This window comes from Euprymna scolopes, chromosome 10, assembly GCF_053919585.1.
Source record: "Euprymna scolopes isolate OS-2025 chromosome 10, ASM5391958v1, whole genome shotgun sequence".
In the NCBI taxonomy this organism is placed as follows: Eukaryota; Metazoa; Mollusca; class Cephalopoda; order Sepiida; family Sepiolidae; genus Euprymna; species Euprymna scolopes.
This window is the reverse complement of record NC_136491.1, coordinates 119102283-119118350: the sequence shown is the minus strand read 5'-3', so window position 1 is coordinate 119118350 and position 16068 is coordinate 119102283. Positions and strand designations below refer to the sequence as shown.

Below are 16068 nucleotides of genomic sequence, written 5' to 3'. Positions count from 1 at the left end.
TCCCAGGTCCACTTTGACCCGGAGTGGTAGTACCTGTTAGGGTTCCAACTATGGGTTTAAATAGAAACCGAAAAAAAAAATATATATATATATTCTATTAAAAATTGGCTACCTGTTGGCCATAGGTAGCGACCCGTAATACCTTTAGGACGGGATCCTGGTGGTTGAGAGACTTGGAGGCCAGGTTTTAGTACCCCCACTTCCCAACACACCAGTTTGGCCCTTACTAGGCTAGACAGGCTGTCGGAAGGGCCCGATCCGATCAATTGGCTGGTCATGTCAAGCCCCCACCATATATTGCCCACCCCATAAACCTATCATTAACACAATATGCCTATCCTTCCCCCCACAAATAACAACTATTTCCTAATATATGGTGGAAAGTGGTGGCTGAGGGTCAATCGACAAAGTGAAATATCTATGACATGGCTGAAAACCCTTTTAATTACTACATACCCCATAGTAATATCAAAGGAAAACAGGTGCTCATTAAAGATATCACGTAAATCGAGTATGTCATCTTTGTATCTCTGTTGTGATAAATAAATCTATATATGAAAATCTAAGAAAACCTAAAGACATCCATATATACGTATTCAACTATAAATACAACATCTGAAATATGCACACAACTAATCTCTTTTGAAGAACTCTTCCGACTTTTAATGGCCCAAAAAAAAAAAAAAAAAAAAAAAGGCTGAAAAAGTCATTAAACCCATTCAATCCAATCCAAAATTTGATTTTATTTAAGAATAGAACTACTTGATCAAATTTCCATTATTTTTGGTGTAGCATACTTTCTTTCCGTCATGGGTACGTGTCACATACAGATTAGTTATTTTTGTTTTTTCATGGGGGAAGTTCTGGACAAACACCAAAGTATTTTATTGTAGAGAATAATGAATAATGAACATAATGTTCATTAAGGAGTGTCAGTGACTCTAAAGCTTGGGGAAAAGATAAATTCAGTAAAATTTGTGAACAGAAATTTCAAAAATTGTAAATCATTGATCACAGTAAAAATCTTTTGCCTAAAAAAACATTAGTTGGCAACCTTCTGTCTAATAAGACAATGGCATTCTGCATCTAGTCTGGTGCACTGCAGCATCTACTGTTGTGGCTATACAGTTCAAAGCTGGAATTGACTCTCTGGGTGCATGCATTGGCGGGTAATAAAGAGACCTAGGTTTGCTCATTTACCAGGGTCTCACTCTCAGCGTTGCAGATGGAAAGGCAAGCCAACACGGTTGGAGCCAGTGCAGCTGCAAGAGTTGATGGAAAGGTGTTGCAGTGCAGCACCATCTACCTATCAGCACTCCAATCTGGATTTTTTTGTCAGGGTTTACTCCCTTAGCCTTTGCCTTTATAAGGCAGTGGAGGTTTCTGCACATAACTGGTAACAACTGGGAAAATTTCCTTTTTTTTTTTTTTAAATAACGGAAATCTTCATTGTAGTTATGATTGTATGAAAGTGAATAACAAATACAGTTAGAATAAAGGAATGTTTACAATGTAAATTGATATGCAGACAAACGAATCTGTAAAGTTAACTATATTTTTCTTTTTATATTCTTAGGTGCATGGAAAATCGGGAATCCGTTCTGGTTTTAAACATATGTTGGAAGAAGGTGGAGTCAAATCTCTCTGGAGAGGAAATGGGATCAATGTTTTTAAAATTGCTCCAGAGACGGCCATCAAATTTTCCTGTTATGAAAAGGTAAGTATAAAAACTCAAATGTTACTAAAATTACATTTTTATTGGCTTCTGTTGCTTAAAATCATTTCAAATATGAAAGCCATTTTTTTTCTTCTAACTATATTACTTTAAGGGTCGAAACAAGACCAGGAACACCTGTTAAAAAAGCAGTGCATGAAAAAAATGAAATTGCTTAAAATATCGCAATAAATTAATAGAAAGAGCTTGATAATCTAAGAAGGAATCTTTTTAAAATTTAAAAAATCTAACCAAAAATAAGGAAGTTATTTTTGTGCCTTGCATGTTTACATATTTTTCCCCTTTTCTGACCATATACATTTTGTTACATTTTTTTATACTACTTTTTCAGTAGAAAAGCTCTTTTTGTTAAAACATAAAAAAAAAGCAATGAAATTTGCCATAAAAGTGTAATTTTAAGCTAAGAATAAAAATATGCCACTGAAAATCTCAAATTAATAGTTTCCATGTAATCTGCAATAAATTCACATAAATATCTTTAAAATACCAAATATTTATTAAAAGAAAAGAAGTTAAAGAACTCAAAAATTAAATTGTAATTCATTTTATGTACAAGAAACTGAAATCTAATATTAGGATTGTTTAAAGATATGAATGCATTACAAGATTTATATGGCATTATTGTAGATTAACACCTTCTGCTAATTCCCTTTCCTCACTTCCCCAAAATATGAAATTTTACCTTTTTAGGCAATTATGCGTGAACACTCTAGAAAAACTTGGCAGCAAAAAAACAACAAAAACAAATTATTTTAGAATTGACTGTAAAATAATACATGATTTCAGGGTCATTGTAGCGTTTTAGTACGGTTAATAATTTTTATTCTAGGAGATAAATCCTGTGAGATTTTCGTTTTGTGTGTGTGTGTGTGTGGGGGGGGGGCTCTGCTTTTTTTCCTTTTTCTTTTTAGATGATTATGTGTGGTTTTAAAAATCTTTGTTGGAAAGTGTGTGTGTGTGGAGGGGCTTACCACTTGGACTTCAGGTTAGTGGTTGGGAAAAGGGTGATATCTTAAAACTTGACAATAAACAAAAGCAACAAAAAAAATCAATTTTCGAATTTGAGTGGGGGATTAATTTCACACAAATTTAATGTTAAATAATCCACCATTTTGGAAGATTCAAGTGTTTTAGGGTAGTTATTTAATTTTTTTTCTATGAGAGATAAATCATGTGGTTTTCTTTGAGAAGGAAGGAACTGTTTTATGACTGTGGTTTTCAGAGGGTTTTTGTTAGGTGGGGCTTGACAATCATGCATAGTTAGTGACAGTTAAGGAAAGTTTTTTTTGGGTGGTGGGGGGCTGCATCACTGTATCTGATTAGAGGTAGCGGTTTGGAAGTGGGGGACTTGTTACTTAGATGGTTAATGGTACAACACTTTCAAAGAAAGGTATTTTTAAGAGGTGAGCTTGTTGCTTGAACCTAAGATTAACGGTAGGATAATTATTTTTTACACTAACTTTTCAGTTTGATAAAATATAAAAAGTATTTGGAGGAAGGCTAACTACTAAAGAATGACTGGGAAATGAGCGATAATTTTTTTTTAGTTTCATATGTGAAACTGATCCCCCACTTGTAATTCTAAATTATTATTTTTTTACAAAGATTTTTATGGTGTACACACATAATCGTCTAAAAGCTATATTCTTTATTTGACTGCTAGAAAGTCATTTCTGACTAGAGTTAAAATTTGAAAGTTGAGTATTTTTCACTATTTTATAAAAGAACCACAAATTGTATTAACTTAAACATTAAGCAAAAAAGCAAAGTACTTTCTTTCTTTTTAAACATGTAAACAAATTAGCTGATGAATTATCAGCGTTAAGTTTTGAACAGTTAAAACAGTGAAATAATACATTTTATTGGAATAGAGTATTTAAAATTTGACGCTACAAAAAAGAAAACGGCATACAATCATAATTTTAACTGATAAAAATAAAAAATAAAAGATCCAATTACTTACTAGTTGGGGTACAAAATTTAAAAAAAAAATCTTTATTAATTGTCATGTTTGTTTTATTTTTAAGACAACAAAAAAAAGAACAGGCAGTTGATTTTAAACCTTGAAAAAATTGAAAGTAATGTTTCTCTTGATATGTTTCCAAATTTCATCATGAAATTCCTCATGGGGAAGTGCTTGTAAACATCAAAGGGATCAAAAATAAAATCTGAAGCAAAATGGCCGTTTCATAACATTAATATTTTTATCATTACTTTAAAAAAAAAATCTTCACAAATCCTGTACATTATTACTTATTAAAGCGATGTGAAAAAATATTAATTTCCAAACAGCATGGTGTTATTTTGAAGATTTAAAATACTTTTGTTTTTAAAATGACTATTTTAGTAGAACTATCTTGAAATCTGCGGTTATCCAAAGCGTTTTATGGTCGATATATATTGCTAGTTAAAATCTTGTGCCTAACAACAGCAAAAGAAAAAAAAAGACTACAAAAAATTAAAGCGGTTTTTAATGTCTTGGAAATGTGTACTTAAAATGTCTTACTAAAATTACATTAACAACTTCTATTGCTTAAACTAATTATAAAAACTTTTAAGAGATTAAAGTAGTTTGCTTGAAGCGTTCTTTTCATGTGTATATAAAAGAAATTTAGGTTTGTAGAAGGCAGAACAATGCAGTGATGAAACGGATAGGTTCACATTGAAGTAACTTACGGTATAATGGTAGAACCGGTCATACAGTTTCACTTTATTGAATCACTACATGTGTGTGTATATATGTACAATTATATATATTTTATATAACTTTCTACATGTAATGTTCTTATTTTCATACTTGCCTCGGGTGGCTAAGGTCCTGGATATGACCTTAAACAATATCCGATGGTAAGGCCCCAGCTTAATTAATCTGATATTTAAAAGCGATAAAAACTGTGCAGGAAACACCAGGCTGTGGATTGTGCAGTTATATGGTTGATCCTTATCTCCCTCCCCAAATTTAGTCATACTGATGATGGCTGGTGGCCAGAAACACATCCGCTGATAATTTTTATGCACATAAAATTTTTTTGTAAAATTAAATAAAGATTAAATTAAAAAATAAAATCCTGTCAAAAAATAAAAATAAAAAAAAGCAACAACATGCAAAACAAAGGGGATATAACTCCCACAAAGCAAGATTAAATACAAAAAGTAGCGTTTCAAAACTTCTAGTATCACCAATAAAAAATAACAGATCTTATATAACTATCTTTAAATGCATTTAGGTTTTCTGATTTGTATACTTATTTTATAAACAGTTTCTAATAAATTGATCCTGGATATGACCTTAAACTATAACCAGTGGTGAGGCCCCAGCTTGCGGGCTTTGGGGAGTGTGGAGCCACCCTTTAATTGTCATTGCTCCCAGATCCACTCTGACCCGAAGTGGTATTACCTGTTACGGTCCCAACTATCGGTTAAATAGAAACCGGCTTGAAAACAACAAATATATTCTATTAGAAATTTTTTCTTTCAAATCTTTTGATTTGGCATTAAATAACCTGAAAAGGGTTGATATGCCATAAAACAAAAACAACCAATCATCTAATAAATTAATTTTTTGTAATATACAATGTGTTGTGCCGGCTGGATGAGGAATTCATCCATAAACTGGTAGTACCCAATGCACTCACTGGTTGGAGGAAGCGATGAAATAGCCAACTCGAGGCATGGCTCGTAACAGTCAAAGCAGACATCCTCGTGTTTTTGGTGTCCAACGCTGAAATCGTGAATGGCTAGGTCATGCCAGTGACTCTGCTGCTGATTGTTGAGGATGTGTGGCATTGATTGACGTGTGATGCAGTCAACACTATTTGAGCCAGCTCAACCCATCTCAGGGGCACACCACTACAAGTCAAGTGTAATATACAATTGTAAATTGGCATTACCATATTTTCTTGCAATATGTTTGTCGATAGTTAAACGTCTTTTGAAATATTGATTTGCAGAAAATATAAAAAAAATTTACATTCTAAACAGGTTAGGCAGAAGGCCATCAAATGTGGTTTGTCTATCCTTCTCTTAACTAGAATCATCTCAGTGACTACAATATCACATTTCTTTAGGGGCTGTCCTACTTTAGATATCCTAAGATTTGTTGGAAATTTTATTTTTCAAAATTGTATTTATATATAAAAATTTGTTGAAATAACAGTAGGACCTGAGGGAAAGCAACAATTAGGTTAGTGAGACCATTTCCAACTCCCCCACTGTTTTCTGGTCTGTTTAGAACCGAAAACAAGCAGGTTAGTTTCTAAACGGAAGTGGGATCTAAATGGGGGGGGGTAGGATGGTTTGGAGAATGCGTGGTATCCTCCCAAGATAACTGCAGTTTGGGAGATGCCAAGGATTGAAAAATTCAGGGTGGGGAGTGGGTGTCTTGGGGGTTTTTTATTACCAGGAAGTGTGAGGGCAAATGATTCAAATAGTTTCAATTCCTTGGTTATCTCTCAGATCCGACGTCCACATTACTATTCATACCACGGCCAGGATCGTGAGAAACATCATTCACATTTCCTTGTCCATGTCAGCCAGCCATTGTTGATTATGTAAAATACATCTTTTAATGGAGGTGGGTAATGTAGTATCGGTTTTGTGGTCCTCCCAAGAATTACCTCCTCCTTTTTAAGGGGATGAGGTAATCTTTCCTCTCAAGTGTTACATCCTCTTTGGGTGAGGAGGTAATGTAATATTTGTTCTGATGTTATGAGATTATCTTCCCAAGGACTATGTTCTCCTTTTTGCAATGAGTGTAGAAAAAACTTTTTGCCTTCATATGCTTAAAAATCAAACAGAATTGCCATATACTATTTTTTGTTTTCAATAAGTTCCTATCTGTGAAACATTGCCACAAGGTTGCTTCCCTGGGGGCTACAACATGGTCATCTTCAAATCCAACGTCATTAAACATGTCATAGCTGTTTACATAAATCATCAAATTTTATCCATTCCATATATTTTAAATCCTTTCATAATATTCATTAGGACATTGTGTTTTGAATTACCGTATATTTTGGCATATAAGACGACCGTCAGAAGAAGAGATACAAAATTGGAACAAATTTTAATAAATTTATCATTTATCAGTTGTAGAAGATGACTGCTAATCCCGAAACCATGTTTGTTTAGCCTAGGCTAGAGATTGCAACACCCGGTATCTTATGAAATATTGGTTTTTAAAGATGATTTTTTTTTAACTTTAATAGTTGTCTTACATGGTAAATGTCTTGGTCTTCACTTCAGCATCTGTAGGTTGCTTCTGTAATCTGCTGGAAGATGCTGATGAAAACTTGAAGATTGATTCGTAAACTGTTTAAGTACAAAAAAAAAAAAAAAAAATAGCAAGAGATATATGCAATAATATTTTTTAAATTATATCTACTCCAAGAATTGAAATAAAAAAAAATGATAGAACATGATTCAAATTATGTCAAGTAAACATAATTCAATGTATATTTTATAGAAATGTAATCTCACAAGAGAACAAACTATCCACTGTACCACAGACATGTAGTGCAGTGAGTAGAGTACTTGGTGAAATTCAGTTGTAAAAGCTACATTCCTGGAGATTGAAGTTCAATGAAGGTTTTGGGTACAGGCGACCCAAAAATGCAATTGCGAATTGCTTGGAGCTTCTGCCCAGTCATGGCTAATGGAATGAGAGCATGCTACTCCTGTGCATTAAATAAAGGATTCTGTTTGAAATTCTGTGAAAATTCTTGAGTTCAACAGAAAGATTCCAGAGTTTGACAATGTATGCCTGGAGAAAATTTGAGGTTACATTAACTAAAACATTGTGCAAATAACACTCTAGATGAGAACAGTAGTCCAAAGAATTGAAATAATATGAATAATCAATCCTCATCTAAAAAATTCAGAACTATAAGCTGTTTCATGTTACCCTAAAAATAGTTTTAAAAAAAAAAAACAATAGAAAGGTGGGGGGGGGGTGGAGTGTAAAATATTTTGTCTTAACTTGATCCACTAAAAGCATCCATTTTGCAAATTCCTATTTGATTTTTGATTATTTGTAACCTTGCAGCGGTTATGTCTGACAGCAAGATTAGAATAATGTCAAGATTCATTTTCCATGATTATTCAGTAGTAGTTGAATTCTCATAAAACACTTCTCAACTATTCAAAGAAAAAAAACTGCAAATAATAAAGACGCTCATCAGATGAAGAGGGGGGTGTAAGTGTGCACTGATGCACACGGTTGGCAACGTTTTTCTGCAAATTACAATTGTTGGTTGCAAGTGATGTGTATTATGACAGTAGCTTCAACTGCTATATGATCTTGTGTTGCAACTACCAAGTATCCCCCTTCCCATACACATTGGCCGTTCTTCACTGATAATTTTAACCCCATATTTGGTTACTCCCCTCACCGGCAATTAAAATCCAAGCAGAACAGCATTTGATCTTTTTCATTTGCATTTTTCTGGGTCTTTATTATTCTTGATATGTTATTGTTAAACTTTGTTCTTTTTTTTTCCTTATTTTTTCTTTTTTCTTTTTTTCTTTGTGCTCATCTGTTCTGGCTGAATTTGAGATGTTTAAACCCTAAGCATTCAGAAATTTTTTTTTTTTTGGGGGGGGGGGGGTCTTTTTATAGATTTTATTATTCAACTAGCAGAGGTACCTGGCGTTGCCCGGGTGTTTCGAGGTGTGTGTGCTCTTAAATTAAAAAAAAAACAAAAAAAAAAACGGGGGGGGGTAAAAAGTTTTGGTAAGTTGGTAGGATCGAACACGAAGCCCTAAGGCAAAGTTGGAAAATAAAATGTGAAAAAAAACATGAACCGTTCGCCCAGCCAGAATGAATTACTGAAAAATGTTTGAATTTATTTAAGAACAAAATTGACAGGTGCCCGCACGGAAGTCGTAGAGTTAACATTTTTTGCGAGCGCTACGATGACGTAAGCAATAGTTATTCAGCAGTTAACATTTTCTGTGTGAACGTTTTTAATGAGGTCAATGACCAAGTTTGTTATAAGCGAAGTAAAAAAAGAAAACAGAAAAACGAAGTTAAAACTTATCTGAAAAATAAAGCGGGGGGGGGGGGGAATCAAAACATCGAGAAAAAAAAAAAAACTAACGTAAGGCAAAAAAAAAATATGAACGTTAAAACTTCTGGAAAAAAAAAAACGTGAAAAATGGTTAAATAAGCCTGTTTCGATATTAAAATTTAAAAAATCGGCGGGTACCCAGGTGTTTTTGGGTGTCGCTAAGAATAAGCGAAGTAAAAAATTTAAAAAAACAGAAAAACGAACGTTACGTGGAAAATGGCTTAAATAACACAGGTTCAATATTTAAATTTAAAAAATTGAAAAAAAAAAGAAAGACATCTCACACCACGATTCAAACCCAAAACGTTTAGATAACGACCCAACGCGCTAACCAACTGAGCTAACACGACGTACATGAAATTTAGTCAGTTCTTCAACTATTTAAAGTAAATCAGGTCATGACGTCATCTGACGCATGCGTAGAACCGCTCGTCGTCACGAGAGGACGGTTTTTGTTGTTCCATTTCTTTTCAGCCATTTTTATCCTCTTTAATTCAAGAAAAAGAAATCTGATAAGTTGTTTCCTATTTTTCCACGATTCAGCGAAACATGTGTAAGACAATAAAATATAAAAGTAAAAATAAATGTATTTGGCTGAAATCTTAAGTAGAAGAGCTCAATGTGATATGGAATAAGAATAAAGGTTTAAAAAAAAAGCAAGAAGAAAAACAAATCATTTTACCCCTTTTTCATAGGTTACTATATATGAGATATAGGCTTGCAGCCCCCACCTCCTCCCCCTAAACATCAAAACAGCATGGTTATTCTTGAGTTATCACACTACTAACCTGAAATGACTCTGGCAAAAAGAGTTCATATCCCAGTGAAAATAATAAAATATTAAAACAAAAATAATCACCTCACACATGAAATTATGCCATGATGAAATATTTGAAAATGAAAATTGAAGCATAAAATCTATTACCAATATTATTGAATGTTAGATCTAAATGACCTCAAACTGTTGATATTTCGTCAAACAAAATAATCAAAAAATGGTGTTGAAAGTAAGGCAAAATTGTGAAAATTCAAACTAAAGTTAAATCTAATTACAGGGTGGAACGATAAAATTGTCGCCCTAGAAAAAGATGAGATTCCATTTCCGTTTGATGAAAACCGTTTTTTTTTTCTGCAGACCATCTACTAGTTGACCAGTTGTGTACAAATCCTAAGAGCGACAGGAGCCTTCTATCATGTCTGAAAGTGACAATGTTTAACAAGCAAGATCGGAAATACGCCGCTCTACAATTCTTGCTCGCTACTGATCCAAGTTATAACAGGACCATTTTCCAAATGCATCGCTGGATTGCCACGAATAACAGAAATATGACCAGGGTGATGAAGACAAAGTTTCCAGCCACAGTTATGGTCTTTGGTGTGGTTTCAAGTGAGGGCCACACCATGCTATCTCACGTCTTCAAAGTCAATACCAAAGTGTACCTGGATGTGCTGAAGAGTGTGGTGATCCCCTTAGTGCAATCAGGTGGCCGTTAGCAGACCTTGGGTGTGGCAGCAGAGTGTTATGACTTTGTACCCTTCTCTCACTGGCCCCAATTCTCTCTAGACACGAGCCCGCTGGACTACTTCGTTTGGTCATACGTTGAGACCATTACCAACATGACCTCCCACAATACCAAAACCAGCTTGATTGCCACTATTCGCTGACTATTTGTCGAGCTCCCGCCTGCACTTGTGGAAAAGGCATGCTCCTAGTTCCAGACCTGTACTGAGACAGTGATTGAGACTGAAGGCTGTTGCAATGAATAGATGTCAGCTCTACTACATAATCAAGTTATCTGAATTAATTTTTTCAATAAAAGTTTTAAAATAAAGCTGTAGTGTTGTTTTCTTTAGGGCAGAACTTTTATCGTTCCACCCTGTATAAATGTGTCCAATTAAGTTTTTAGAGGCAACTTCATATATTAAAAAACCAGAATAGTTGACATTAATACAAATCTTAATAACTAGTTTTAATTTTGTTTGAATCTTGAAAGAGGGGGGTCATTGTTTTTATTGTTTTCTTTCCTCAATGTGGCTAATTTGTTTTATATGTATAATTCTTCTTTTTGTCTTTTTATTTAAAAAAAAAAAATCAAATATTGATAAATAATTTTCTTTAGAACTGTAGCAAACATAACCCACAATCATCTCGGAGCTGAATGCAAAGCTATTATTTTTGCTTCGTAATATAAAAAAAATGACTTCTAACATTTTTGATTCAATACATTATTAAAAAAAATTTAATTGATAAGTATTGAATTGTTCAATGTCGTCATTTCATCTACCTTTGCCTCATGCTATTTTTCTATTGATGTGTCTAATATTGCTTTAATATTTTCTAATGTGTCTTATCTTGCATTATCACAGCTTTTGATAATCGAACTTCATATTTATTTCAATTCTTCAGATAAAATCTTTATTCAAAGATGGAAACAAGGAACTTGGAATAGCCCAAAGATTTGCTTCTGGTTCCATGGCAGGTGCCATTTCACAAACACTTATTTATCCAATGGAGGTAAGCATTCTTAGCAATTCTTCACATAGGAGAAAAATTATTTGTTTTTATATTTTTACTAAATTATTTGCATAAGTCATTCAAGATAATTTTTTTCAGCTTTCCCAAAACTAAAAATTAAATATAAACTTTCCGGCTGACTACAATATGGTCGTCTTCAAGTCTAACGTGAACAAGTTCTTGATGAGGCATTCGATATAAGTTAACAAATTTACCGAATTGATTACTATATTGTCTAATTTCTACTGTACACTCTTTAACCCTTATTCTCGAGTGACCTCTTGGCCTTGATAATGTGATGATGCCTGTGTAAAAAGAAAAAAAAAAAAGAAAAAATTTTCCTATCCTAGTCAGGAAGGAGTTGAGAAGTAATTCTCATAACCAGAATTTAAAAAAAGTTTATTAATGAAGGTTTCAGTAGAGTTTGTTTATCTAGAACATGTGTAATGTTACACACGGGACCCACACATTGTATGCAGTCTGTCGCAAAAGAACATAGTACAAGTAATAACTCAACTCTTTTTTTTTTTTCTTTTTTATTTCCTCTTTCTCCAACCATGCATGACATGACGTCACCCACATGCTCTAACGTTCTCTCTCTCCTTTTTATAGTCTTTTTCCCTACAGTGACGTCATTTTGCCTTTTGTATATGTGCGTCTGTGCTTTGTTACAGTTGTAATTTAATGTTATTTTTTCTAATTAATAATTTTTTTAAAAATCAGAAAATTCTGGAATCTGTTTAGAAGAATTGATTTCTTAAGAGGTGGGAAGTTGACTGAAAAATTTAAAGAAAAAAAAAAATGCTCTGGAATTTGTATCAAAATCGCTGACAAAATCGCTTGCACAAATTACTTGAGTAAAAATATTTTGATTTCAATAATATGAAAAGATATTCTTAAAACTCATCACTTAATTCCAAATGTTTTAATGACTAAAACAGTGTTTCAATTCTGTACGTTTTTTTGATTAGACATTGAATGAAGTTGAAATATTTATGAAATACGTGTAGCAATTGTTTTCAAATTCGGACAGCCAGAAGTAGGAACATCAGATGTTATAAAAAAACATGCACACTATGCCCGGGCAACAGTTGTAAACCGGACAGTTGTGAGAAGGATAGAAGTGTCTAGAAATCTTATTTGGGCCTGTTTGTTTTAAGTCTTCAAAGTGTGGGCTTTTCAGCAGCTGCATTGTTGCTGCATATGTCAAGCGTTTGGGGAAAGTTCTGTGGATGAACGTATTGCAAGGCATTGGTTTAAAAAATTCAAGTTGGGAGATTTGTCCCTCCATGATGAGCCTCAGTGGATGGCCGCAAGTCTTGAATGACGAAGTACTGATCGTCAGGTGGTTTATTATGAACTGCTACCAATGGGCTAAACAGTCACTATACTCACAGAAACTGAAATGCGTGTAATAGGTATTGCGTCAGAAGGAGCCAACACTAGTGAATCACAAAAGTGTGCTTTTCCTCCATAACAATTTTTACTAACATTATCGCGACTCTGAAAATCTTGTGCTGAAAATGTATGTTAACTTATGCTTATATGAATCTGTTATTGTTTTTAATATTTTTAGGTGCTGAAAACCCGATTAGCAGTCCGTAAAACTGGCCAGTACAAAGGTATACTTGATTGTGCTGTACAGATATGGAAACATGAAGGTTTAAGTTGTTTCTATCGAGGTTATATTCCCAACCTTATAGGTATCCTCCCCTATGCTGGCATCGATCTGTGTGTATATGAGGTAAGTTACAGCTCTATTCCTTTGTAAATTAAACCAACGTGTATGTATGTGTGTGTAAAGCAGAGTCCTTTTACAATCCCCACACCAAGATATGGCAGTTAATTTGATGTACAACATTAGCCCATTTGCCATAATGGTTGATGTCCTCAGTTGTGTCTTATCAAAGATAAAAAAAAATAGTGTTTTATACCCAGTTGCTAATCACTCATGTAAGGATTAAGAGTAAATGTAATAATCTGGGAAAGAAGTGGCTTCCTTCTCGACATCTCTGTGTAGTAGCCAACAAAAAGGTATTCCATCACTTAAAACTTGACCCCACAATCAACAAAATATGATAAATCCTGCCTCAAACAGTGCAAGACAACCACCTAACCTACATTCTCTATCAGCATCAACCAAACTACATCACCTTCCCCTCACTCCAAGACAACAAAACCTGCAACAAACTGACACACAAAGTATGACATTATTATCAACAGAACTTTCACACATACCCTCGTCCTCCCCGTCCATTTAATATGATCCAACTTGCTTGCGTTAGCTTTAATGTGGTTTATCTTATTTAGCATGCCAAATGTAAAAAATGTACTCGCATCAGAGAAATGTGCACAGCATTCAGTCAACAATCATTAACAACTATTAGAAACAATTACCACTTCATAGATGCGATGCCTCTGTTCAGTCTCAAGAAACAATGGATACCCCCCTGTAAGTATAGCTTTACATGTAATTGTGATGCAAGGGTTGCATAAACCCAAACCACACATCTCCTAAATCGGGACTGCTTGAGTCCAACAGCAAGGAAAAGTCCAGGGCAACTGCAAACAATGCCGAGATAAGCGGAGAGCACATGCAGCACCTGGAAGTCATCCATTTTAGTACTGACTAAGCTCAATGTTGCTTAACTTTGGCAATCTAACGGGAACCAGTGTGGATTTATCTACTGATTAAATGTATTCTTCATTTACTTTAAAGACATGAACGAGCACACTTTAAACCGTATGTCTTTCTTCAAGCGTTTTTTCTTTTTGTTAATCATGCTTACTCAGTGATTAAGGTTAAAAAAAAAAAAAATTTTTAAAGAACATTTTTTGGCCTTCCTCAATAATAAGGCTTTCCTTAATAACATTTCAGATTTCAATCAATATCCCAAACATGCTAATATTTCATTAATAAATATTATTTGTTCATCTATACAGAAGTAGCAATACACATGGTCGTTAAAACGCTTTGGATAATCAGATTTCAAGGGGTTTCTGCTAAAATAGTCATATTTTAAAAACCAAAGCACTTTAAGTCTTCAAAATACCACCATTTTGTTCAGAAATGAATATACTTTCAAATGAATTAGTAAATAATAACATACATTATATATTTTTAGAGTTTTAAGCAAATAAAGTGATAAAAATGTGAACATCATAAAACAGCATTTTTGGTAAGATTTTGTAACCCCCCCGATTTCTAAACATTCGTACCGTGTTTCTGTGAAGAATTTTTTAATGAAATTTGGGAATTAGCCAAAAGAGATGTCATTTTTAATAATTTCGAGTGTCTGAAATTCATTTGACCACTCGTTTTTTTTTTTTTTTTGTGTTAAAAAAAAGATTTCAAAATGATGAGTATTGAAAATTTTGAGAAAAATTTTCTTCGGACACTCACTATTAAATAAAACAATCTTTTTGCTATGTTTATTCGTTAAAAAGATGATTGAACAGTGTTTTCTCTAGTGGTACGTAGCAATTTAAAAACATATCCAAAAAAATCGTTGCGAATTTGTAATCAGACTTCTGTAGTATTAGTGATAGTAGCAGCAGCAGCGATAACATGGTGTAAGCAGACGTTTTGTTTTTGTTGTTTATTTTTATTTCAAATCGATTCTTTTTTTTAATTGAAAATCTGATTATAAATAAAATTCTTACATGTTTAGTTAGAGCTATTTTGTTATCAACCATACAAATATTTTAAAAAATTGGGTAGTAGTAAATTTTAAAATATTTTAACAAGTGAAAATGTGAACTATCATTGTTTTGGTTCACGTGTACGAACGGTACACAAACTTCTAATTTTCGTCCCTTAAAAAATGTTTTCAGTGAATTATTATCGAATGGAAACTAATCTACCCGATTATTAACTTGTAAAGTTTCACAATGGGAATCAAACACTCTCTTAAAAAAAAAAAAAAAAAAAAAAACTTGCTTAATTCTATGTCTAATCCTAGGTATGAGTGACAAGCCTCCTCCTAAAACCTTTAGCTTTAACAATAACGCTAAGTACAAGTGGCAGAGCTCCCCACTAAACAAACTTCCTCTGTGAGCTCATATAAGCGTTAAAAAAAAACATAAAAAACGTTTAAAGAAAATGCACATGATTAATCTCCCATAAAAAAATAAATTGGTCAACTGTCCTAAAACGCTAGGATCGTCTTGAAATGGTGAATTATTTTACATTTATGTGAAACCAACCCCCACTCTAAATTCTAAAATTGTTTTTGTTTTGTTTCTATCAAGTCTTCAGAATGTTCACACATAATTTTCCTTAGCCCTATCATTAACCCAAAGTCAGAGTGGCAACCTCCCCACCTTCTCATAATTGCACAAAGACCCTCTTAAAACCAAGCTGTTTTCTAGGTTGGCAGTATTTTTGCGCGAACAGTTGGCAGAGTTGGTGGAAATTTTCTGTTTCTATGTCTATCCTTGTAGCCATGTCACTAGTAAGGGTGCTGGAGGTAAACGTTTTGTCTGGGCTGACGTTATCCGCCTGATAGTCAGGGACCCGAACCTTGGATTAACCACTAAGGAGGCTGTCCTATCAGCAGGTGCAAAGTACTGGGGCTGCTGTATTGCCATTTGGTGAATGGAATCTGGACCATGCAGTAGCTTCTGGTGGGGCCTCTCGATGCCATACTAGTGGGTAATTGTTACGGCTTTACCTTATCATGTGGTACAAAAAAAAAAAAATTCTTCGTTTCTTTTTCTCTCTTAGTTTCCCCTCTCTGTCCTGCTCTAAG

General features: G+C 33.8%; 1 protein-coding gene across 1 annotated transcript in view; it reads left to right on the top strand.

The window, feature by feature from the left end:
- LOC145286242 (mitochondrial adenyl nucleotide antiporter SLC25A25-like) overlaps positions 1 to 16068 on the top strand; it is a 169692-nt gene that overhangs the window by 123391 nt on the left and 30233 nt on the right. The window contains exons 6-8 of the mRNA XM_080135064.1: positions 1577 to 1717; positions 11210 to 11317; positions 12894 to 13061. Coding sequence (XP_079991190.1) covers positions 1577 to 1717; positions 11210 to 11317; positions 12894 to 13061 — 417 coding nt within the window. The remainder of the gene's footprint in view (positions 1 to 1576; positions 1718 to 11209; positions 11318 to 12893; positions 13062 to 16068) is intronic.